Below are 23,590 nucleotides of genomic sequence, written 5' to 3'. Positions count from 1 at the left end.
CCGCCGTCTCTTACCTCAAGGCCTCCATGTGCCTCACTGTTTTTCCAACTCCACCGCCATCACCTCGGTCATCTTCCGCACCGTAAGTAGTGCGGCCCCGCCTTGCAGTTCGGCTTCCACCATCCCGGTCAACACTTTTGCTCGTCTTCTCCTTCGGCGGCGAACCCGAGTTTCCTCCTTTCTTCGACGCTGCTCTTCGCAGCCTTCAGCGGCTTATTGTTTTTTATCTTCTTTCCTTTCTCCTCTCTCCTCCTTCACCCTCCTGTACTTCATCAATCTGACATTCTTTTTTTCTTAAATAAAAGGGGAGAGAAAAAAAAACTTTCACCAAACTTCCTTAAACCTTCTTTCTTTCTTCTCTGCGTTCACCCAGAGCTCCCCTGGGACCAGGCTTCAACCTTCTTTCTTCTTCCTTGGTAGGAGCCATCCGACGTGGAGCACCCTCCCTACATAGTGCCCTGGCCTCAGGCCTGCCGCCTCAGCCTCCTTGTAGCTCCGCCCCTGCTGCTCTGACCTCAACGCCGCGCCAGTCCCAGCGCCTCAGTCCCCGCCGCCAAACACCCGCGCGGGGTTCTCCGCCGTGATGGCCCAAAAGGCCGACGATAGTCGGGGAGTGCGTGAGGACTCGGGGATTTCCCCGAAATCGCCGCGAATCGCGGCCACCGGAGGGAGGTCTTGTTGTTGCGGCCGCCCTGCTCGCCCACGCCACTGGAAGTCTCCTCATTATGAATATTGTGTACAATTCTGGTCGCCACACTACCAGAAGGATGTGGATGCTTTGGAGAGGGTACAGAAGTGGCTTATTAGGATGTTACCTGGTATGGAGGGCATTAGCTATGAGGAGAGGTTAGATAAACTAAGTCTGTTCTCACTGGAACGACGGAGGTTGAAAGGCAACCTGATAGAGGTCCAGAAGATTATGAGTGGCATGGACAGAGTGGATAGTCAGATGCTCTTTCCTAGGGTCAAGTACTGGGGGACATAGGTTTAAAGTGCACGGGAAAAGTTTAGAATAGATATGCGAGGCAAGTTTTTTTACACTGAAGGTGGTAAATTTATGGAATGCACTGCGTGAAGTGGTGGTGAGAGCACGTACGATAGCGGCATTTAAGGGACATCTAGACAAATATATGAATAGGGTGGGAATGGAAGGATACGGACTCCGCAAGTGCAAACAGTTTTAGTTTAGTCAGGTACCAATGTCGGCGCAGGCTTGGAGGGCCAAAGGGCCTGTTCCTGTGCTGTATTGTTCTTTGTTCTTTGAAAGCAGTTGCTAATTCTCTCCAGAAAGATCCAGCTAACTCTCTCTCCAATAAGCCTTTGGGTGTTGGATTCCTGAAAACGAGGCCTGATGACTACCACAAACTGAAGGCAAAGTTGATGAAACAGGGACTCTGCCTCCCCAGGAAAGCTGAAAAACAAGGGCTGTAATCTACAAGCTTACTGTGAAGAAAGCATGAAAGGAATCATCATCTTTTCTCCTTCACTTACATTTATTTTACCTCTTTTCATTCCTCTGTGTTTGTCTGTCTGGTGTGTGTGTGTGTGTGTGTGTGTGTGTGTGTATATATATATATATATATATATATATATATAGAGGGTGTTAGGTAAGTTAAAGCAGGGGCTAGGTATTTATTAATTGTCAACTCACTGCATTTCCTGCATATTTCAATATAGTTCTTATTATAAATATACAGTAATTGTGTTTAAACAAATAAATCTGGTGACTGCAATTATTGAGCAGCCAAGGGCCAAAGACTTGAGTACTTTTATAAGAAATATTGGTAATTCACTTGTGTCGTGACTTCAGGATGAGTGGGGCACTAGCCCAGGGTTTAATAACAATGTGAGATAGGAGGGGGGGAAGTCATGGGTAGATACTTCGGGGGATACCAAACATCACGGTGCGGGAGCAAATAGAGAAGCCATTGCAAGTGATTCAATGGCTGGAATTGGAACAGTTCCACCCAGCTGGACAACAGTTCAGAGACATGGGCAGATAATTGTGTGGTCAGTTGGATAAGGGCCAGTCCTGTGGCAGGGGTGGAGTGATTCAAACAGGGAGACCTGGGAAAGGTGGACATGGATTTGGGTGGATTTGGAGAGGAAAGGGTATTTGCAAGGCCAGAGGTGTCAAGGGAGTATTTCCTGTCGAGGGCTAATGACAGCAGATTTGAGGGGTTAGGACAATTGCTGAGGAGACATGGGACGAGGTAGGGAAGTTGAATAGTTCAGAATGGGTTACTCACCAACAGTAATCCATGAGAAGTTTCATCTTTCTCTTCCACCGTTTCAAGTTCCGGCTCCCCAACCCATTCAGGTGGGACTAATGAAGATGCACTCCCCGTAACTAAATGTTCAGATGTCTAATTTAAAAACAAAATCACAATCAGAGACTCAAAGAAATAAGAAAACAATCAGATAGGGAAGGGCTAGTGCAGAGGTTAGGAGAGAGAGTGACAAAAAAAGAAAAGAGTTTGAGAGCTTGACAAAGAGAACAAGTGGGGCAAAGGAGAAAGGAGCAGAAAGGCAGAGGTCATGGAGGGGAGGGAGGGGGGGGGGGGGAGAACAAAAAGATGGGAGATAGAGAGAGGGAGATGGACTAAAGAACAGAAAGAGGAGGGGGTGAGACGAGAGGGGAAAAGTGAGAGGAAACAGAGAACAGGAAACAAAAAGGAGAAATAGAAAATGGAGAGAAAATGGGATATGATCAGAGTGCGTCAGTATGCATGGTGTGGTCACAGCGGTCAATATGCATGGTGTGGTCACAGCGGTCAGTATGCATGGTATGATCAGAGCAGTCGGTTTGTGGGGTGCGGTCAATGCTGTCAGTATGGTCGGAGCAGTCAGTGTGCACAGTGCCGTCAGGGCGGTTGGAGCGGTCAGTATGCATAGTGCAGTCGGAGGGGTTAGTATGCAAGTGTGATCGGGGCGGTCAGTATGCACAGTATGATTGGGGCAGTTAGTATGCACAGTGTAGTCGGTGGGGTTAGTATGCAAGTGTGATCGGCGCGGTCAGTATGCACAGTGTGACTGGAGTGGTCAGTATGCTTAGTGTAGTCGGAGGGGTTAGTATGCACAGTGTGATTGGAATGGTCAGTATGTACAGCGTGATCTGTGCGGTCAGGATGCACAGTGTGATTGGAGTGGTCAGTATGCATAGTGTAGTCGGAGGGGTTAGTATGCACAGTGTGATCGGGGCGGTCAGTATGCACAGTAGGATCGGGGCAGTCAGAATGCACAGTGTGATCGGAGTGGTCAGTATGCACAGTGTGATCGGAGTGGTCAGTATGCACAGAGTGATTGGAGTGGTCAGTATGCACAGTGTGATTGGAGAGGTCAGTATGCACAGTGTGATCGGAGTGGTCAATATGCACAGTGTGATCAGGGCGGTCAGTATGCACAGTGTGATTGGAATGGTCAGTATGCACAGTGTGATCAGGGCGGTCAGTATCATAGAATTTACAGTGCAGAAGGAGGCCATTCGGCCCATCGAGTCTGCACCGGCTCTTGGAAAGAGCACCCTACCCAAGGTCAACACCTCCACACTATCCCCATAACCCAGTAACCCCACCCAACACGAAGGGCAATTTTGGGCACTAAGGGCAATTTAGCATGGCCAATCCACATAACCTGCACATCTTTGGACTGTGGGTGGAAAGCGGAGGACCCAGAGGAAACGCACGCACACACGGGGAGTATGTGCAGACTCCGCACAGACAGTGACCCAAGCCGGAATCGAACCTGGGACCCTGGAGCTGTGAAGCAATTGTGCTATCCACAATGCTACCGTGCTGCCCGTAACTGGTCAGTATGCACAGTGTGATTAGAATGGTCAGTATGCACAGTGTGATCGGAGTGGTCAGTTTGCACAGTGTGATTGAGGTGGTCAGTATGCAGGGAGTGGTCACAGTGGTCAGCATGTGTTGTGTGGTCGGAGTGGTCAATGTGCATGGTGTGGTCACAGCAGTCAGAATGCACGGTATGATCAGAGCAGTCAGTATGTGGTGTGCGGTCAATGCTGTCAGTATGGTCGGAGCGGTAAGTGTACGGGGTGTTGGCAATGCTATCAGTATGGTCGGAACGGTCAGTATGCACAGTGTGGTCAGGGCGATTGGAGCAGTCAGTATGCATAGTATTGTCGGAGGGGTAGTATGCAAGTGTGATTGGAGTGGTCAGTATGGACAGTGTGATTGGAGTGGTCAGTAAGCACATGTGATTGGAGTGGTCAGTATGCACAGTGTGATTGGAGCGGTCGGTATGCTCAGTGCGATAGGAGTGGTCAGTATGAAGCGAATAATTGGAATGGTCAGTATGCACAGTGTGATTGGAGTGGTCAGTATGCACAGTGTGATCGGGTCGGTCAGTATGCACAGTGTGATTGGAGTGGTCAGTATGCACAGTGTGATCAGAACGGTCAGTATGTACAGTGTAATTGGAATGGTCAGTATGCACAATGTGATTGGAGCAGTCAGTATGCTCAGTGTGATTGGACCGGTCAGTATGCACAGTGTGATTGGAGCGGTCAGTATGCACAATGTGATTGGAATGGTCAGTACGCACAGTGTGATTGGAATGGTCAGCATGCACAGTGTGATTGGAGTGGAGAGTATGCACAGTTTGATCAAGGCGGTCAGTATGCAGTGTTTTGGAGTGGTCAGTATGCAGTGTGATTGGAGCGGTCAGTAAGCAGTGTAATTGGAATGGTCAGTATGCACAGTGTGACTGGAACGGTCAGTGTGCTCAGTGTGATCGGGGTGGCCAGTATGCACAGTGTGATTGGAGCGGTCAGTATGTACAATGTGATCGGAGTGGTCAGTTTGCACAGTGTGATTGGGGTGGTCAGTCTGCAGGGAGTGGTCAGCATGTGTGGTGTGGTCGGAGTGTTCAATGTTCATGGTGTGGTCACAGCAGTCAGAATGCACGGTATGATCAGAGCAGTCAGTATGTGGTGTGCGGTCAATGCAGTCAGTATGGTCGGAACGGTCAGTATGCACAGTGTGGTCAGGGCGATTGGAGCAGTCAGTATGCATAGTATTGTCGGAGGGGTAGTATGCAAGTGTGATTGGAGTGGTCAGTATGGACAGTGTGATTGGAGTGGTCAGTAAGCACATGTGATTGGAGTGGTCAGTATGCACAGTGTGATTGGAGCGGTCGGTATGCTCAGTGCGATAGGAGTGGTCAGTATGAAGCGAATAATTGGAATGGTCAGTATGCACAGTGTGATTGGAGTGGTCAGTATGCACAGTGTGATCGGGTCGGTCAGTATGCACAGTGTGATTGGAGTGGTCAGTATGCACAGTGTGATCAGAACGGTCAGTATGTACAGTGTAATTGGAATGGTCAGTATGCACAATGTGATTGGAGCAGTCAGTATGCTCAGTGTGATTGGACCGGTCAGTATGCACAGTGTGATTGGAGCGGTCAGTATGCACAATGTGATTGGAATGGTCAGTACGCACAGTGTGATTGGAATGGTCAGCATGCACAGTGTGATTGGAGTGGAGAGTATGCACAGTTTGATCAAGGCGGTCAGTATGCAGTGTTTTGGAGTGGTCAGTATGCAGTGTGATTGGAGCAGTCAGTAAGCAGTGTAATTGGAATGGTCAGTATGCACAGTGTGACTGGAACGGTCAGTGTGCTCAGTGTGATCGGGGTGGCCAGTATGCACAGTGTGATTGGAGCGGTCAGTATGTACAATGTGATCGGAGTGGTCAGTTTGCACAGTGTGATTGGGGTGGTCAGTCTGCAGGGAGTGGTCAGCATGTGTGGTGTGGTCGGAGTGTTCAATGTTCATGGTGTGGTCACAGCAGTCAGAATGCACGGTATGATCAGAGCAGTCAGTATGTGGTGTGCGGTCAATGCAGTCAGTATGGTCGGAACGGTCAGTATGCACAGTGTGGTCAGGGCGATTGGAGCAGTCAGTATGCATAGTATTGTCGGAGGGGTAGTATGCAAGTGTGATTGGAGTGGTCAGTATGGACAGTGTGATTGGAGTGGTCAGTATGGACAGTGTGATTGGAGTGGTTAGTATGGACAGTGTGATTGGAGTGGTTAGTATGCACAGGGTGATTGGAGTGGTTAGTATGCACAGTGTGATCGGGTCGGTCAGTATGCACAGTGTGATTGGAGCGGTCAGTATGCTCAGTGTGATCGGAGTGGTCAGTATGAACTGAATAATTGGAATGGTCAGTATGTACAGTGTGATTGGAGTGGTCAGTATGCTCAGTGTGATCGGAATGGTCAGTATGAACCGAATAATTGGAATGATCAGTATGTACAGTGTGATTGGAGCGGTCAGTATGCACAATGTGACTGGAATGGTCAGCATGCACAGTGTGATTGGAGTGGAGAGTATGCACAGTTTGATCAGGGCGGTCAGTATGCAGTGTAACTGGAGTGGTCAGTATGCAGTGTGGTTGGAGCGGTCAGTATGCACAGTGTGATTGGAATGGTCAGTATGCACAGTGTGATTGGAGTGGTCAGTATACACAGAGTGATTGGAGCGGTCAATATGCACAGTGTGATTGGACCGGTCAGTATGCACAGAGTAATTGGAATGGTCAGTATGCACAGTGTGAGTGGAATGGTCAGTCTGCACAGTGTGATTTGAGTGATCAGTATGCACATTGTGATTGGAGTGGTCAGTACGCACAGTGTGACCAGGGCAGTCAGTATGCACAGTGTTATTGGAGTGGTGAGTATGCACAGTGTGATTTGGGCAGTCAGTATGCACAGTGTTATTGGAGCGGTCAGTGTGCACAATGTGACTGGAATGGTCAGCATGCAGTGTGTGATTGGAGTGGAGATTATGCACAGTTTGATCAGGGCGGTCAGTATGCAGTGTGATCGGAGTGGTCAATAAGCAGTGTGGTTGGAGTGGTCAGTATGCACACTGTGATTGGAATGGTCAGTATGCACAATGTGATTGGAATGGTCAGTCTACACAGTGTGATTGGAGCGGTCAATATGCACAGTGTGACTGGAGTGGTCAGAATGCACAGTGTGACTGGAGCGGTCAGTATGCCCAGTGTGATCAGGGCAGTCAGTATGCACAGTGTGATTGGAATGGTCAGTATGCACAATGTGATTGGAGCGGTCAGTATGCACAGTGTGATTGGAGTGGTCAGTATGCACAGTGTGATTTGAAATGGGTCAGTATGCACAGTGTGAACAGGGCGGTCAGTATGCACGTGTGATTGGAGTGGTCAGTATGCACAGTGTGATTGGAGCGGTCAGTATGCTCAGTGTGATAGGAGCTGTCAGTATGCACAGTGTGATTGGAGTGGTCAGTATGCAGAGTGTGATTGGAGTGGTCAGTATGCACAGTGTGATTGGAGTGGTCAGTATGCGCAGTGCGAGCGGGGTGGTCAGTATGCACAGTGTGATTGGAGTGGTCAGTATGCACAGTGTGATCGGGGCGGTCAGTATGCACGTGTGATTGGAGTGGTCAGTATGCACAGTGTGATTGGAGCGGTCAGTATGCTCAGTGTGATAGGAGCTGTCAGTATGCACAGTGTGATTGGAGTGGTCAGTATGCACAGTGTGGTTGGAATGGTCAGTATGCACAGTGTGACTGGAGTGGTCAGAATGCACAGTGTAATTGGAATGGCCAGTATGCACAGTGTGATTGGTATGGTCAGTATGCACAGTGTGGTTGGAATGGTCAGTATGCACAGTGTGACTGGAGTGGTCAGAATGCACAGTGTTACTGGAGCGGTCAGTATGCCCAGTGTGATCAGGGCGGTCAGTATGCACAGTGTGTTTGGAGCAGTCAGTATGCACAGTGTGATTGGAGTGGTCAGTACGCACAGTGTGATTGGAGTGGTCAGTATGCACAGTGTGATTGGAGTGGTCAGTATGCAGTGTGATTGGAGCAGTCAGTATGCACAGTGTGATTGGAGCGGTCAGTATGCACAGTGTGATTGGAGTGGTCAGTACGCACAGTGTGATTGGAACGGTCAGTATGCACAGTGTAATTGGAATGGTGAGTATACACAGTGTGATTGGAATGGTCAATATGCACAGTTTGATCAGGGCTGTTAGGATGCACAGTGTGATTGGAGCGTTCAGTATGTACAATGTGATCGGAGTGGTCAGTTTGCACAGTGTGATTGAGGTGGTCAGTATTCAGGGAGTGGTCAGAGTGGTCAGCATGTGTGGTGTGGTCGGAGTGGTCAATGTGCATGGTGTGGTGACAGCAGTCAGAATGCACGGTATGATCAGAGCAGTCAGTATGTGGTGTGCGGTCAATGCTGTCAGTATGGTCAGAACGGTCAGTATGCACAGTGTGGTCAGGGCGATTGGAGCAGTCAGTATGCATAGTATTGTCGGAGGGTAGTATGCACGTGTGATTGGAGTGGTCAGTCTGGGCAGTGTGATTGGAGTGGTCAGCATGCACAGTGCGATCGGGTCGGTCAGTATGCACGTGTGATTGGAGCGGTCAGTATGCTCAGTGTGATCGGGTCGGTCAGTATGCACAGTGTGATTGGAGTGGTCAGTATGCACAGTGTGATCAGGGAGGTCAGTATGCACAGTGTGATTGGAGTGGTCAGTATGCACAATGTGATTGGAGCGGTCAGTATGCTCAGTGTGATTGGAATGGTCAGTATGCACAGTGTGACTGAAACGGTCAGTATGCACAGTGTGATCGGGGTGGTCAGTATGCCCAGTGTGATTGGAGCTGTCAGTAACCTCAGTGTGATCGGAGCGGTCAGAATGTATTGCGTGATTGGAGTGGTCTGTATACACAGTGGGATCAGGGCAGTCAGAATGCACAGTGTGACTGGAACGGTCAGTATGTACAGTGAAATTGGAATGGTCAGTATGCAGAATGTGATTGGAGCGGTCAGTATGCTCAGTGTGATTGGAGCGGTCAGTATGCACAGAATAATTGGAATGGTCAGTACGCACACTATGATTGGAGTGGTCAGTATGCACAGTGTGATTGGAGTGGTCAATATGCACAGTGTGATTGGAGCGGTCAGTCTGCACAGTGTGATTGGGGTGGTCAGTATGCATAGAATAATTGGAATGGTCAGTACGCACAGTGCGATTGGAGTGCTCAGTATGCACAGTGTCATCGGGTCGGTCAGTATGCCCAGTGTGATTGGAGTGGTCAGTATGCACAGTGTGATCAGGGCGGTCAGTATGCACAGTGTGATTGGAGTGGTCAGTATGCAGTGTGATTTGAGCGGTCAGTAGGCACAGAATAATTGGTATGGTCAGTACGCACACTATGATTGGAGTGGTCAGTATGCACAGTGTGATTGGAGTGGTCAATATGCACAGTGTGATTGGAGCGGTCAGTCTGCACAGTGTGATTGGAGTGGTCAGTATGCATAGAATAATTGGAATGGTCAGTACGCACAGTGTGATTGGAGTGCTCAGTATGCACAGTGTGATCGGGGCGGTCAGTATGCCCAGTGTGATTGGAGTGGTCAGTATGCAGTGTGATTTGAGCGGTCAGTACGCACAGTGTGATTGGAATGGTCAGTATGCACAGTGTGACTGGAGTGGTCAGTACGCACAGCGTGATTGGAATGGTCAGTGTGCACAATTTGATTGGAGCGGTCAGTATGCTCAGTGTGATCGGAGCGGCCAGTATGCACAGTGTGATTGGAGTGGTCAGTATGCACAGTGTAATTGGAATGGTCAGTATGCACAGTGTGATTGGAAAGGTCAGTATGCACAGTGTGATTTGAGCGGTCAGTAGGCACAGAATAATTGGAATGGTCAGTACGCACACTATGATTGGAGTGGTCAGTATGCACAGTGTGATCAGGGCGGTCAGTATGCACAGTGTGATTGGAGTGGTCAGTATGCAGTGTGATTTGAGCGGTCAGTAGGCACAGAATAATTGGAATGGTCAGTACGCACACTATGATTGGAGTGGTCAGTATGCACAGTGTGATTGGAGTGGTCAATATGCACAGTGTGATTGGAGCGGTCAGTCTGCACAGTGTGATTGGAGTGGTCAGTATGCATAGAATAATTGGAATGGTCAGTACGCACAGTGTGATTGGAGTGCTCAGTATGCACAGTGTGATCGGGGCGGTCAGTATGCCCAGTGTGATTGGAGTGGTCAGTATGCAGTGTGATTTGAGCGGTCAGTACGCACAGTGTGATTGGAATGGTCAGTATGCACAGTGTGACTGGAGTGGTCAGTACGCACAGCGTGATTGGAATGGTCAGTGTGCACAATTTGATTGGAGCGGTCAGTATGCTCAGTGTGATCGGAGCGGCCAGTATGCACAGTGTGATTGGAGTGGTCAGTATGCACAGTGTAATTGGAATGGTCAGTATGCACAGTGTGATTGGAAAGGTCAGTATGCACAGTGTGATTAGACTGGAAAGGATGCACAGTTTGATCAGGGCGGTCAGTATGCACAGTGTAATTGGAGTGGTCAGTATGCAGTGTGATTGGAGCGGTCAGTGCACAGTGTGATTGGAATGGTCAGTATGCACAGTGTGATTGGAGTGGTTAGTACGCACAGTGTGATTGGAGTGGTCAGTATGCACAGTGTGACTGGAAAGGTCAGTATGCACAGTGTGATTAGAGTGGTAAGGATGCACAGTTTGATCAGGGCGGTCAGTATGCAGTGTAATTGGAGTGGTCAGTATGCAGTGTGATTGGAGCGGTCAGTGCACAGTGTGATTGAAATGGTCAGTATGCACAGTGTGATTGGAGTGGTTAGTACGCACAGTGTGATTGGAGCGGTCAGTATGCACAGTGTGATTGGAGAAGCCAGTATGCACAGTGTGATTGGAGTGGTCAGTATGCACAGTGTGATTGGAGTGGTCAGTATGCACAGTGTGATTGGAGTGGTCAGTATGCATAGAATAATTGGAATGGTCAGTACGCACAGTGTGATTGGAGTGTTCAGTATGCACAGTGTGATCGGGTCGGTCAGTATGCACGTGTGATTGTAGTGGTCAGTATGCACAATGTGATTGGAGCGGTCAGTCTGCTCAGTGTGATTGGACCGGTCATATGCACAGAGTAATTGGAACGGTCAGTATTCACAGTGTAATTGGAATGGTCAGTATGCACAAGGTGATTGGAGCGGTCAGTATGCACAGTGTGATTGGAATGGTCAGTATGCACAGTGTGATAGGAGTGGTCAGTATACACAGTGTGATTGGAGTGGTCAGCATGCAGTGTGATTGGAGTGGTCAGGATGCACAGTGTGATTGGAGTGGTCGGTATGCACAGTGTGGTTGGAGTGGTCTGCATGCACAGTGTGATCAGGGCAGTCAGTATGCACAGTGTGACTGGAACGGTCAGTATGCACAGTGTGATCGGGGTGGTCAGTATGCCCAGTGTGATTGGAGCGGTCAGTAACCTCAGTGTGATCGGAGCGGTCAGTATGCATAGTGTGATTGCAGTGGTCTGTATACACAGTGGGATCAGGACAGTCAGTATGCACAGTGTGACTGGAACGGTCAGTATGCACAGTGAAATTGGAATGGTCAGAGTGCAGAATGTGATTGGAGCGGTCAGTATGCTCAGTGTGATTGGAGCGGTCAGTATGCACAGAATAATTGGAATGGTCAGTATGCACAGTGTGATTGGAGTGGTCAGTATGCACAGTATGATTGGAGTGGTCAGTAAGCACAGTGTGACTGGAGTGGTCAGTGTGCACAATGTGATTTGAGCGGTCAGTATGCACAGTGTGATCGGAGCGGCCAGTATGCACAGTGTGATTGGAGTGGTCAGTATGCACAGTGTGATTGGAGCGGTCAGTATGCACAGTGTGATTGGAGTGGTCAGTATGCATAGAATAATTGGAATGGTCAGTACGCACAGTGCAATTGGAGTGCTCAGTAGGCACAGTGTGATCGGGTCGGTCAGTATGCACGTGTGATTGTAGTGGTCAGTATGCACAGTGTGATTGTAGCAGTCAGTATGCTCGGTGTGATAGGAGTGGTCAGTATGAACAGAATAATTGGAATGGCCTGTACGCACAGTGTGACTGGAACGGTCAGTATGCACAGTGTGATCAGGGCGGTCAGTATGCACAGTGTGATTGGAGTGGTCAGTATGCACAGTGCGATCGGCTCGGTCAGTATGCACGTGTGATTGGAGTGGTCAGTATGCACAGTGTGATCAGGGCGGTCAGTATGCACAGTGTGATTGGAGTGGTCAATATGCATAGAATAATTGGAATGGTCAGTACGCACAGTGTGATTGGAGTGCTCAGTATGCACAGTGTGATCGGGTCTGTCAGTATGCCCAGTGTGATTGGAGTGGTCAGTATGCACAGTGTGATCAGGGCGGTCAGTATGCACAGTGTGATTGGAGTGGTCAGTATGCAGTGTGATTTGAGCGGTCAGTATGCACAGTGTGATTGGAATGGTCAGTATGCACAGTGTGATTGGAGTGGTCAGGACGCACAGCGTGATTGGAATGGTCAGTGTGCACAATGTGATTGGAGCGGTCAGTATGCTCAGTGTGATCGGAGCGGCCAGTATGCGCAGTGTGATTGGAGTGGTCAGTAAGCACAGTGTAATTGGAATGGTCAGTCTGCACAGTGTGACTGGAACGGTCAGTATGCACAGTGTGATTAGAGTGGTAAGTATGCACAGTTTGATCAGGGCGGTCAGTATGCACAGTGTAATTGGAATGGCCTGTACGCACAGTGTGACTGGAACGGTCAGTATGCACAGTGTAATTGGAATGGTCAGTATGCTCAGTGTGATTGGACCGGTCAGCTTGCAGTGTGATTGGAGTGGTCAGTATGCACAGTGTGATTGGAGTGGTCAGTATGCACAGTGCGATTGGAGTGGTCAGTATGCACAGTGTGATTGGAGTGGTCTGTATGCACAGGGTGATCAGGGCAGTCAGTAAGCACAGTGCGACTGGAACCGTCAGTCTGCACAGTGCGACTGGAACCGTCAGTCTGCACAGTGTGATCGGGGTGGTCAGTATGCACGTGTGATTGTAGTGGTCAGTATGCCCAGTGTGATTGGAGCGGTCAGTAAGCTCAGTGTGATAGGAGCGGTCAGTATGCACAGTGTGATTGGAGTGGTCTGTATGCACAGTGTGATCAGGGCAGTCAGTATGCACAGTGTGACTGGAACGGTCAGTATGTACAGTGAAATGGGAATGGTCAGTATGCACAATGTGATTGGAGCGGTCAGTATGCTCAGTGTGATTGGAGCGGTCAGTATGCACAGAATAATTGGAATGGTCAGTATGCACAGTGTGACTGGAGCGGTCAGTATGCACAGTGTGACTGGAACGGTCAGTATGCACAGTGTGATTGGAGTGGTCAGTACGCACAGTGTGATTGGAGTGGTCAGTACGCACAGTGTGATTGGAATGGTCAGTGTGCACAATGTGATTGGAGTGGTCAGTAAGCTCAATGTGATCGGAGCGGCCAGTATGCAAGTGTGATTTGAGTGGTCAGTATGCACAGTGTGATCAGGGCGGTCAGTATGCACAGTGTGATTGGAGTGGTCAGTATGCACAGTGCGATCGGGTCGGTCAGTATGCACGTGTGATTGGAGTGGTCAGTATGCACAGTGTGATCAGGGCGGTCAGTATGCACAGTGTGATTGGAGTGGTCAATATGCATAGAATAATTGGAATGGTCAGTACGCACAGTGTGATTGGAGTGCTCAGTATGCACAGTGTGATCGGGTCTGTCAGTATGCCCAGTGTGATTGGAGTGGTCAGTATGCACAGTGTGATCAGGGCGGTCAGTATGCACAGTGTGATTGGAGTGGTCAGTATGCAGTGTGATTTGAGCGGTCAGTATGCACAGTGTGATTGGAATGGTCAGTATGCACAGTGTGATTGGAGTGGTCAGGACGCACAGCGTGATTGGAATGGTCAGTGTGCACAATGTGATTGGAGCGGTCAGTATGCTCAGTGTGATCGGAGCGGCCAGTATGCGCAGTGTGATTGGAGTGGTCAGTAAGCACAGTGTAATTGGAATGGTCAGTCTGCACAGTGTGACTGGAACGGTCAGTATGCACAGTGTGATTAGAGTGGTAAGTATGCACAGTTTGATCAGGGCGGTCAGTATGCACAGTGTAATTGGAGTGGTCAGTATGCAGTGTGATTGGAGCGGTGAGTGCACAGTGTGATTGGAATGGTCAGTATGCACAGTGTGATTGGAGTGGTCAGTACGCACAGTGTGATTGGAGTGGTCAGTACGCACAGTGTGATTGGAATGGTCAGTGTCCACAATGTGATTGGAGTGGTCAGTATGCACAGTGTGATTGGAGTGGTCAGTATGCAGTGTGATTGGAGTGGTCAGTATGCACAGTGTGATTGGAGTGGTCGGTATGCACAGTGTGATTGGAGTGGTCAGTATGCATAGAATAATTGGAATGGTCAGTACGCACAGTGCGATTGGAGTGCTCAGTAGGCACAGTGTGATCGGGTCGGTCAGTATGCACGTGTGATTGTAGTGGTCAGTATGCACAGTGTGATTGGAGCGGTCAGTATGCTCAGTGTGATAGGAGTGGTCAGTATGAACAGAATAATTGGAATGGTCTGTATGCACAAAGTGATTGGAGCGGTCAGTATGCTCAGTGTGATTGGACCGGTCAGCTTGCAGTGTGATTGGAGTGGTCAGTATGCACAGTGTGATTGGAGTGGTCAGTATGCACAGTGTGATTGGAGTGGTCTGTATGCACAGGGTGATCAGGGCAGTCAGTATGCACAGTGTGACTGGAACGGTCAGTCTGCACAGTGTGATCGGGGTGGTCAGTATGCACGTGTGATTGAAGTGGTCAGTATGCCCAGTGTGATTGGAGCGGTCAGTAAGCTCAGTGTGATAGGAGCGGTCAGTATGCACAGTGTGATTGGAGTGGTCTGTATGCACAGTGTGATCAGGGCAGTCAGTATGCACAGTGTGACTGGAACGGTCAGTATGTACAGTGAAATGGGAATGGTCAGTATGCACAATGTGATTGGAGCGGTCAGTATGCTCAGTGTGATTAGAGCGGTCAGTATGCACAGAATAATTGGAATGGTCAGTATGCACAGTGTGACTGGAGCGGTCAGTATGCACAGTGTGACTGGAACGGTCAGTATGCACAGTGTGATTGGAGTGGTCAGTATGCACAGTGTGATTGGAGTGGTCAGTACGCACAGTGTGATTGGAATGGTCAGTGTGCACAATGTGATTGGAGTGGTCAGTATGCTCAGTGTGATCGAAGCGGCCAGTATGCAAGTGTGATTGGAGTGGTCAGTATGGGCAGTGTGAGTGGAGTGGTCAGCATACACAGTGCGATCGGGTCGGTCAGTATGCACGTGTGATTCGAGTGGTCAGTATGCACAGTGTGATTGGAGCGGTCAGTATGCTCAGTGTGATAGGAGTGGTCAGTATGAACCGAATAATTGGAATGGTCAGTATGCACAGTGTGATTGGAGTGGTCAGTATGCACATTGTGATCGGGTCGGTCAGTATGCACAGTGTGATTGGAGTGGTCAGTATGCACAGTGTGATCAGGGCGGTCAGTATGCACAGTGGGATTGGAGTGGTCAATATGCACAGTGTGATTGGAGCGGTCAGTCTGCACAGTGTGATTGGAGTGGTCAGTATGCAGTGTGATTGGAATGGTCAGTACGCACAGTGTGATTGGAGTGCTCAGTATGCACAGTGTGATCGGGTCGGTCAGTATGCCCAGTGTGATTGGAGTGGTCAGTATGCACAGTGTGATCAGGGCGGTCAGTATGCACAGTGTGATCAGGGTGGTCAGTATGCACAGTGTGAGTGGAGTGGTCAGTATGCAGTGTGATTTGAGCGGTCAGTATGCACAGTGTGATTGGAATGGTCAGTCTGCACAGTGTGATTGGAGTGGTCAGTATGCACAGCGTGATTGGAATGGTCAGTGTGCACAATGTGATTGGAGCGGTCAGTATGCTCAGTGTGATCGGAGCGGCCAGTATGCACAGTGTGATTGGAGCGGTCAGTATGCACAGTGTGATTGGAGTGGTCAGTATGCACAGTGTGACTGGAACGGTCAGTATGCACAGTGTGATTAGAGTGGTAAGTATGCACAATTTTATCAGGGCGGTCAGTATGCACAGTGTAATTGGAGTGGTCAGTATGCAGTGTGATTGGAGCGGTCAGTGCACAGTGTGATTGGAATGGTCAGTATGCACAGTGTGATTGGAGTGGTCAGTACGCACAGTGTGATTGGAGTGGTCAGTACGCACAATGTGATTGGAGTGGTCAGTATGCACAGTGTGATTGGAGTGGTCAGTATGCAGTGTGATTGGAGTGGTCAGTATGCACAGTGTGATTGGAGTGGTCGGAATGCACAGTGTGATTGGAGTGGTCAATATGCACAGTGTGACTGGAGTGGTCAGTATGCACAGTGTGATTGGAGCGGTCAGTATGATCAGTGTGATAGGAGCGGTCAGTATGCACAGTGTGATTGGAGTGGTCAGTATGCACAGTGTGATTGGAGTGGTCAGTATGCTGTGTGATTGGAGTGGTCAGTATGCACAGTGTGATTGGAGTGGTCAGTATGCGCAGTGTAATTGGAGTGGTCAGTATGCACAGTGTAATTGGAATGGTCAGTATGCACAGTATGATTGGAGCGGTCAGTATGCACAGTGTGATTGGAGTGGTCAATATGCACAGTGTAATTGGAATGGTCAGTATGCACAATGTGATTGGAGCGGTCAGTATGCACAGTGTGATTGGAATGGTAAGTACGCACAGTGTGATTGGAGTGTTCAGCATGCACAGTGTGATCGGGTCGGTCAGTATGCACGTGTGATTGTAGTGGTCAGTATGCACAGTGTGATTGGAGTGGTCGGTATGCACAGTGTGGTTGGAGTGGTCAGTATGCACAGTGTGATTGGAGTGGTCAGTATGCAGTGTGCTTGGAGTGGTCAGTATGCACAGTGTGATTGGAGTGGTCTGTATACACAGTGGGATCAGGGCAGTCAGTATGCACAGTGTGACTGGAACGGTCAGTATGCACAGTGAAATTGGAATGGTCAGTATGCAGAATGTGATTGGAGCGGTCAGTATGCTCAGTGTGATTGGAGCGGTCAGTATGCACAGAATAATTGGAATGGTCAGTATGCACAGTGTGATTGGAGTGGTCAGTATGCACAGTATGATTGGAGTGGTCAGTATGCACAGTGTGACTGGAGTGGTCAGTATGCACAGTGTGATTGGTGTGGTCAGTACGCACAGCGTGATTGGAATGGTCAGTGTGCACAATGTGATTGGAGCGGTCAGTATGCTCAGTGTGATCGGAGCGGCCAGTATGCACAGTGTGATTGGAGTGGTCAGTATGCACAGTGTGATTGGAGCGGTCAGTATTCACAGTGTGATTGGAGTGGTCAGTATGCATAGAATAATTGGAATGGTCAGTACGCACAGTGTGATTGGAGTGCTCAGTATGCACAGTGTGATCGGGCCGGTCAGTATGCACGTGTGATTGTAGGGGTCAGTATGCACAGTGTGATTGGAGCGGTCAGTATGCTCAGTGTGATAGGAGTGGTCAGTATGAACAGAATAATTGGAATGGTCTGTACGCACAGTGTGACTGGAACGGTCAGTATGCACAGTGTAATTGGAATGGTCAGTATGCACATTGTGATTGGAGCGGTCAGTATGCTCAGTGTGATTGGACCGGTCAGTATGCAGTGTGATTGGAGTGGTCAGTATGCACAGTGTGATTGGAGTGGTCAGTATGCACAGTGTGATTGGAGTGGTCTGTATGCACAGGGTGATCAGGGCAGTCAGTATGCACAGTGTGACTGGAACGGTCAGTCTGCACAGTGTGATCGGGGTGGTCAGTATGCACGTGTGATTGTAGTGGTCAGTATGCCCAGTGTGATTGGAGCGGTCAGTAAGCTCAGTGTGATAGGAGCGGTCAGTGTGCACAGTGTGATTGGAGTGGTCTGTATGCACAGTGTGACTGGAACGGTCAGTATGCACAGTGTGATTGGAGTGGTCAGTACGCACAGTGTGATTGGAGTGGTCAGTACGCACAGTGTGATTGGAATGGTCAGTGTGCACAATGTGATTGGAATGGTCAGTGTGCACAATGTGATTGGAGTGGTCAGTATGCTCAGTGTGATCAAAGCGGCCAGTAAGCAAGTGTGATTGGAGTGGTCAGTATGGGCAGAGTGAGTGGAGTGGTCAGCATACACAGTGCGATCGGGTCGGTCAGTATGCACGTGTGATTCGAGTGGTCAGTATGCACAGTGTGATTGGAGCGGTCAGTATGCTCAGTGTGATAGGAGTGGTCAGTATGAACCGAATAATTGGAATGGTCAGTATGCACAGTGTGATTGGAGTGGTCAGTATGCACAGTGTGATCGGGTCGGTCAGTATGCACAGTGTGATTGGAGTGGTCAGTATGCACAGTGTGATCGGGGCGTTCAGTACGCACAGTGTGATTGGAGTGGTCAATATGCTCAGTGTGATTGGCGCGGTCAGTCTGCACAGTGTGATTGGAGTGGTCAGTATGCATAGAATAATTGGAATGGTCAGTACGCACAGTGTGATTGGAGTGCTCAGTATGCACAGTGTGATCAGGGTGGTCAGTAAGCTCAGTGTGATCAGGGCGGTCAGTATGCACAGTGTGATTGGAGTGGTCAATATGCACAGTGTGATTGGAGCGGTCAGTCTGCACAGTGTGATTGGAGTGGTCAGTATGCATAGAATAATTGGAATGGTCAGTACGCACAGTGTGATTGGAGTGCTCAGTATGCACAGTGTGATCAGGGCGGTCAGTCTGCACAGTGTGATCAGGGCGGTCAGTATGCACAGTGTGAGTGGAGTGGTCAGTATGCAGTGTGATTTGAGCGGTCAGTATGCACAGTGTGATTGGAATGGTCAGTATGCACAGTGTGATTGGAGTGGTCAGTACGCACAGCGTGATTGGAATGGTCAGTGTGCACAATGTGATTGGAGCGGTCAGTATGCTCAGTGTGATCGGAGCGGCCAGTATGCACAGTGTGATTGGAGCGGTCAGTATGCACAGTGTGATCAGGGTGGTCAGTATGCACAGTGTGATTGGAATGGTCAGTATGCACAGTGTGATTGGAGTGGTCAGTATGCACAGTGTGATTGGAGTGGTCAGTATGCACAGTGTGACTGGAACGGTCAGTATGCACAGTGTGATTAGAGTGGTAAGTATGCACAATTTGATCAGGGCGGTCAGTATGCACAGTCTAATTGGAGTGGACAGAATGCAGTGTGATTGGAGCGGTCAGTGCACAGTGTGATTGGAATGGTCAGTATGCACAGTGTGATTGGAGTGGTCAGTACGCACAGTGTGATTGGAGTGGTCAGTACGCACAATGTGATTGGAGTGATCAGTATGCACAGTGTGATTGGAGTGGTCAGTATGCAGTGTGATTGGAGTGGTCAGTATGCACAGTGTGATTGGAGTGGTCGGTATGCACAGTGTGATTGGAGTGGTCAATATGCACAGTGTGACTGGAGTGGTCAGTATGCACAGTGTGATTGGAGCGGTCAGTATGATCAGTGTGATAGGAGCGGTCAGTATGCACAGTGTGATTGGAGTGGTCAGTATGCACAGTGTGATTGGAGTGGTCAGTATGCTGTGTGATTGGAGTGGTCAGTATGCACAGTGTGATTGGAGTGGTCAGTATGCACAGTGTAATTGGAGTGGTCAGAATGCACAGTGTAATTGGAATGGTCAGTATGCACAGTATGATTGGAGCGGTCAGTATGCACAGTGTGATTGGAGTGGTCAATATGCACAGTGTAATTGGAATGGTCAGTATGCACAATGTGATTGGAGCGGTCAGTATGCACAGTGTGATTGGAATGGTCAGTACGCACAGTGTGATTGGAGTGTTCAGCATGCACAGTGTGATCGGGTCGGTCAGTATGCACGTGTGATTGTAGTGGTCAGTATGCACAGTGTGATTGGAGTGGTCGGTATGCACAGTGTGGTTGGAGTGGTCAGTATGCACAGTGTGATTGGAGTGGTCAGTATGCAGTGTGCTTGGAGTGGTCAGTATGCACAGTGTGATTGGAGTGGTCTGTATACACAGTGGGATCAGGGCAGTCAGTATGCACAGTGTGACTGGAACGGTCAGTATGCACAGTGAAATTGGAATGGTCAGTATGCAGAATGTGATTGGAGCGGTCAGTATGCTCAGTGTGATTGGAGCGGTCAGTATGCACAGAATAATTGGAATGGTCAGTATGCACAGTGTGATTGGAGTGGTCAGTATGCACAGTATGATTGGAGTGGTCTGTACGCACAGTGTGACTGGAACGGTCAATATGCACAGTGTAATTGGAATGGTCAGTATGCACATTGTGATTGGAGCGGTAAGTATGCTCAGTGTGATTGGACCGGTCAGCATGCAGTGTGATTGGAGTGGTCAGTATGCACAGTGTGATTGGAGTGGTCAGTATGCACAGTGTGATTGGAGTGGTCTGTATGCACAGGGTGATCAGGGCAGTCAGTATGCACAGTGTGACTGGAACGGTCAGTCTGCACAGTGTGATCGGGGTGGTCAGTATGCACGTGTGATTGGAGTGGTCAGTATGCCCAGTGTGATTGGAGCGGTCAGTAAGCTCAGTGTGATAGGAGCGGTCAGTATGCACAGTGTGATTGGAGTGGTCAGTATGCACAGTGTGATTGGAGTGGTCAGTATGCTGTGTGATTGGAGTGGTCAGTATGCACAGTGTGATTGGAGTGGGCAGTATGCACAGTGTGATTGGAGTGGTCTGTATGCACAGTGTGACTGGAACGGTCAGTATGCACAGTGTGATCGGGGTGGTCAGTATGCCCAGTGTGATTGGAGCGGTCAGTAACCTCAGTGTGATCGGAGCGGTCAGTACGCATAGTGTGATTGGAGTGGTCTGTACACACAGTGGGATCAGGGCAGTCAGTATGCACAGTGTGATTGGAGTGGTCAGTATGCACAGTGATTTTAGTGGTCAGTATGCACAATGTGATTGGAGCGGTCAGTATGCTCAGTGTGATTGGACCGGTCAGTATGCACAGAGTAATTGGAACGGTCAGTATACACAGTGTAATTGGAATGGTCAGTATGCACAATGTGATTGGAGCGCTCAGTATGCACAGTGTGATTGGAATGGTCAGTATGCACAGCGTGATTGGAATGGTCAGTGTGCACAATGTGATTGGAGCGGTCAGTATGCTCAGTGAGATCGGAGCGACCAGTATGCACAGTGTGATTGGAGTGGTCAGTATGCACAGTGTGATTGGAGCGGTCAGTATTCACAGTGTGATTGGAGTGGTCAGTATGCATAGAATAATTGGAATGGTCAGTACGCACAGTGTGATTGGTGTGCTCAGTATGCACAGTGTGATCGGGCTGGTCAGTATGCGCGTGTGATTGTAGTGGTCAGTATGCTCAGTGTGATTGGAGCGGTCAGTATGAACAGAATAATTGGAATGGTCTGTACGCACAGTGTGACTGGAACGGTCAGTATGCACAGTGTAATTGGAATGGTCAGTATGCACATTGTGATTGGAGCGGTAAGTATGCTCAGTGTGATTGGACCGGTCAGCATGCAGTGTGATTGGAGTGGTCAGTATGCACAGTGTGATTGGAGTGGTCAGTATGCACAGTGTGATTGGAGTGGTCTGTATGCACAGGGTGATCAGGGCAGTCAGTATGCACAGTGTGACTGGAACGGTCAGTCTGCACAGTGTGATCGGGGTGGTCAGTATGCACGTGTGATTGGAGTGGTCAGTATGCCCAGTGTGATTGGAGCGGTCAGTAAGCTCAGTGTGATAGGAGCGGTCAGTGTGCACAGTGTGATTGGAGTGGTCTGTATGCACAGTGTGATCAGGGCAGTCAGTATGCACAGAGTGACTGCAACGGTCAGTATGCACAGTGAAATGGGAATGGTCAGTATGCACAATGTGATTGGAGCGGTCAGTATGCTCAGTCCGATTGGAGCGGTCAGTATGCACAGAATAATTAGAATGGTCAGTAAGTACAGTGTGTTTGGAGTGGTCAGTATGCACAGTGTGATCAGGGAGGTCAGAATGCACAGTGTGATTGGAGTGGTCAGTATGCACAGTGTGATCACGGCGGTCAGTATGCATAGTGTGACTGGAACGGTCAGTTAGCAGAGAGTCATTGGAATGGTCAGTATGCACAGTGTGAGTGGAATGGTCAGTCAGCACAATGTGATTGGAGTGATCAGTATGCACAGTGTGATTGGAGTGGTCAGTATGCACAGTGTGCTTGGTGCGGTCAGTATGCACAATGTGACTGGAATGGTCTGCATGCACAGTGTGATTGGAGTGGAGAGTATGCACAATTTGATCAGGGCGGTCAGTAAGCAGTGTGATTGGAGTGGTCAGTATGCTGTGTGGTTGGAGCTGTCAGTATGCACAGTGTGATTGGAATGGTCAGTATGCACAGTGTGATTGGAATGGTCAGTATGCACAGTGTGATTGGAGTGGTCAGTATACACAGAGTAATTGGAATCGTCAGTATGCACAGTGTGAGTGGAATGGTCAGTCTGCACAGTGTGATTGGAGTGATCAGTATGCACAGTTTGATCAGGGCGGTCAGTATGCACAGTGTGATTGGGGTGGTCAGTATGCAGTGTGACTGGAGTGGTCAGTATGCACAAAGTGATTGGAATGGTCAGTATGCACAGTGTGATTGGAGTGGTCAGTACGCACAGTGTGATTGGAATGGTCAGTGTGCACAATGCGATTGGAGCGGTCAGTATGCTCAGTGTGATCGGAGCGGCCAGTATGCACAGTGTGATTATAGTGGTCAGTATGCACAGTGTGACTGGAGTGGTCAGTATGCACAGGGTGATTGAAGTGGTCAATATGCACAGTGTGATTGGAGCGGTCAGTATGCACAGTGTGATTGGAGCGGTCAGTATGCACAGAATAATTGGAATGGTCAGTACGCACAGTGTGATTGGAGTGTTCAGTACGCACAGTGTGATCGGGTCGGTCAGTATGCAGGTGTGATTGTAGTGGTCAGTATGCACTATGTGATTGGAGCGGTCAGTACGCTCAGTGTGATTGGACCGGTCAGTATGCACAGAGTAATTGGAACGGTCAGTATACACAGTGTAATTGGAGTGGTCGGTATGCACAGTGTGATTGGAGTGGTCAGCATGCACAGTGTGATTGGAGCGGTCAGTATGCAGTGTGATTGGAGTGGCCAGTATGCACTGTGTGATTGGAGTGGTCTGTATGCACAGTGTGATCAGGGCAGTCAGTATGCACAGTGTGACTGGAACGGTCAGTATGCAGTGTGATCGGGGTGGTCAGTATGCCCAGTGTGATTGGAGCGGTCAGTAACCTCAGTGTGATCGGAGCGGTCAGTATGCACAGTGTGATTGGAGTGGTCAGTATGCACGTGTGATTGTAGTAGTCAGTATGCACAATGTGATTTAGCGGTCAGTATGCTCAGTGTGATTGGACCGGTCAGTATGCACAGAGTAATTGGAACGGTCAGTATACACAGTGTAATTGGAATGGTCAGTATGCACAATGTGATTGGAGCGGTCAGTAGGCACAGTGTGATTGGAATGGTCAGCATGCACAGTGTGACTGGAGTGGTCAGTATGCACAGTGTGATTGGTGTGGTCAGTACGCACAGCGTGATTGG

General features: G+C 49.2%; 1 protein-coding gene across 1 annotated transcript in view; it reads right to left on the bottom strand.

Moving 5' to 3' along the window:
• Positions 1-23,590, bottom strand: part of LOC140392393 (DPY30 domain-containing protein 1-like) — a 187,322-nt gene that overhangs the window by 36,542 nt on the left and 127,190 nt on the right. Inside the window, exon 5 of the mRNA XM_072477679.1 lies at positions 2,250-2,366. Coding sequence (XP_072333780.1) covers positions 2,250-2,366 — 117 coding nt within the window. The remainder of the gene's footprint in view (positions 1-2,249; positions 2,367-23,590) is intronic.

The sequence above is a fragment of the Scyliorhinus torazame genome, chromosome 16, assembly GCF_047496885.1.
Source record: "Scyliorhinus torazame isolate Kashiwa2021f chromosome 16, sScyTor2.1, whole genome shotgun sequence".
Lineage (NCBI taxonomy): Eukaryota > Metazoa > Chordata > Chondrichthyes > Carcharhiniformes > Scyliorhinidae > Scyliorhinus > Scyliorhinus torazame.
The sequence above is the reverse complement of the archived record's forward strand: the minus strand, read 5'-3'. Positions and strand labels throughout refer to the sequence as shown.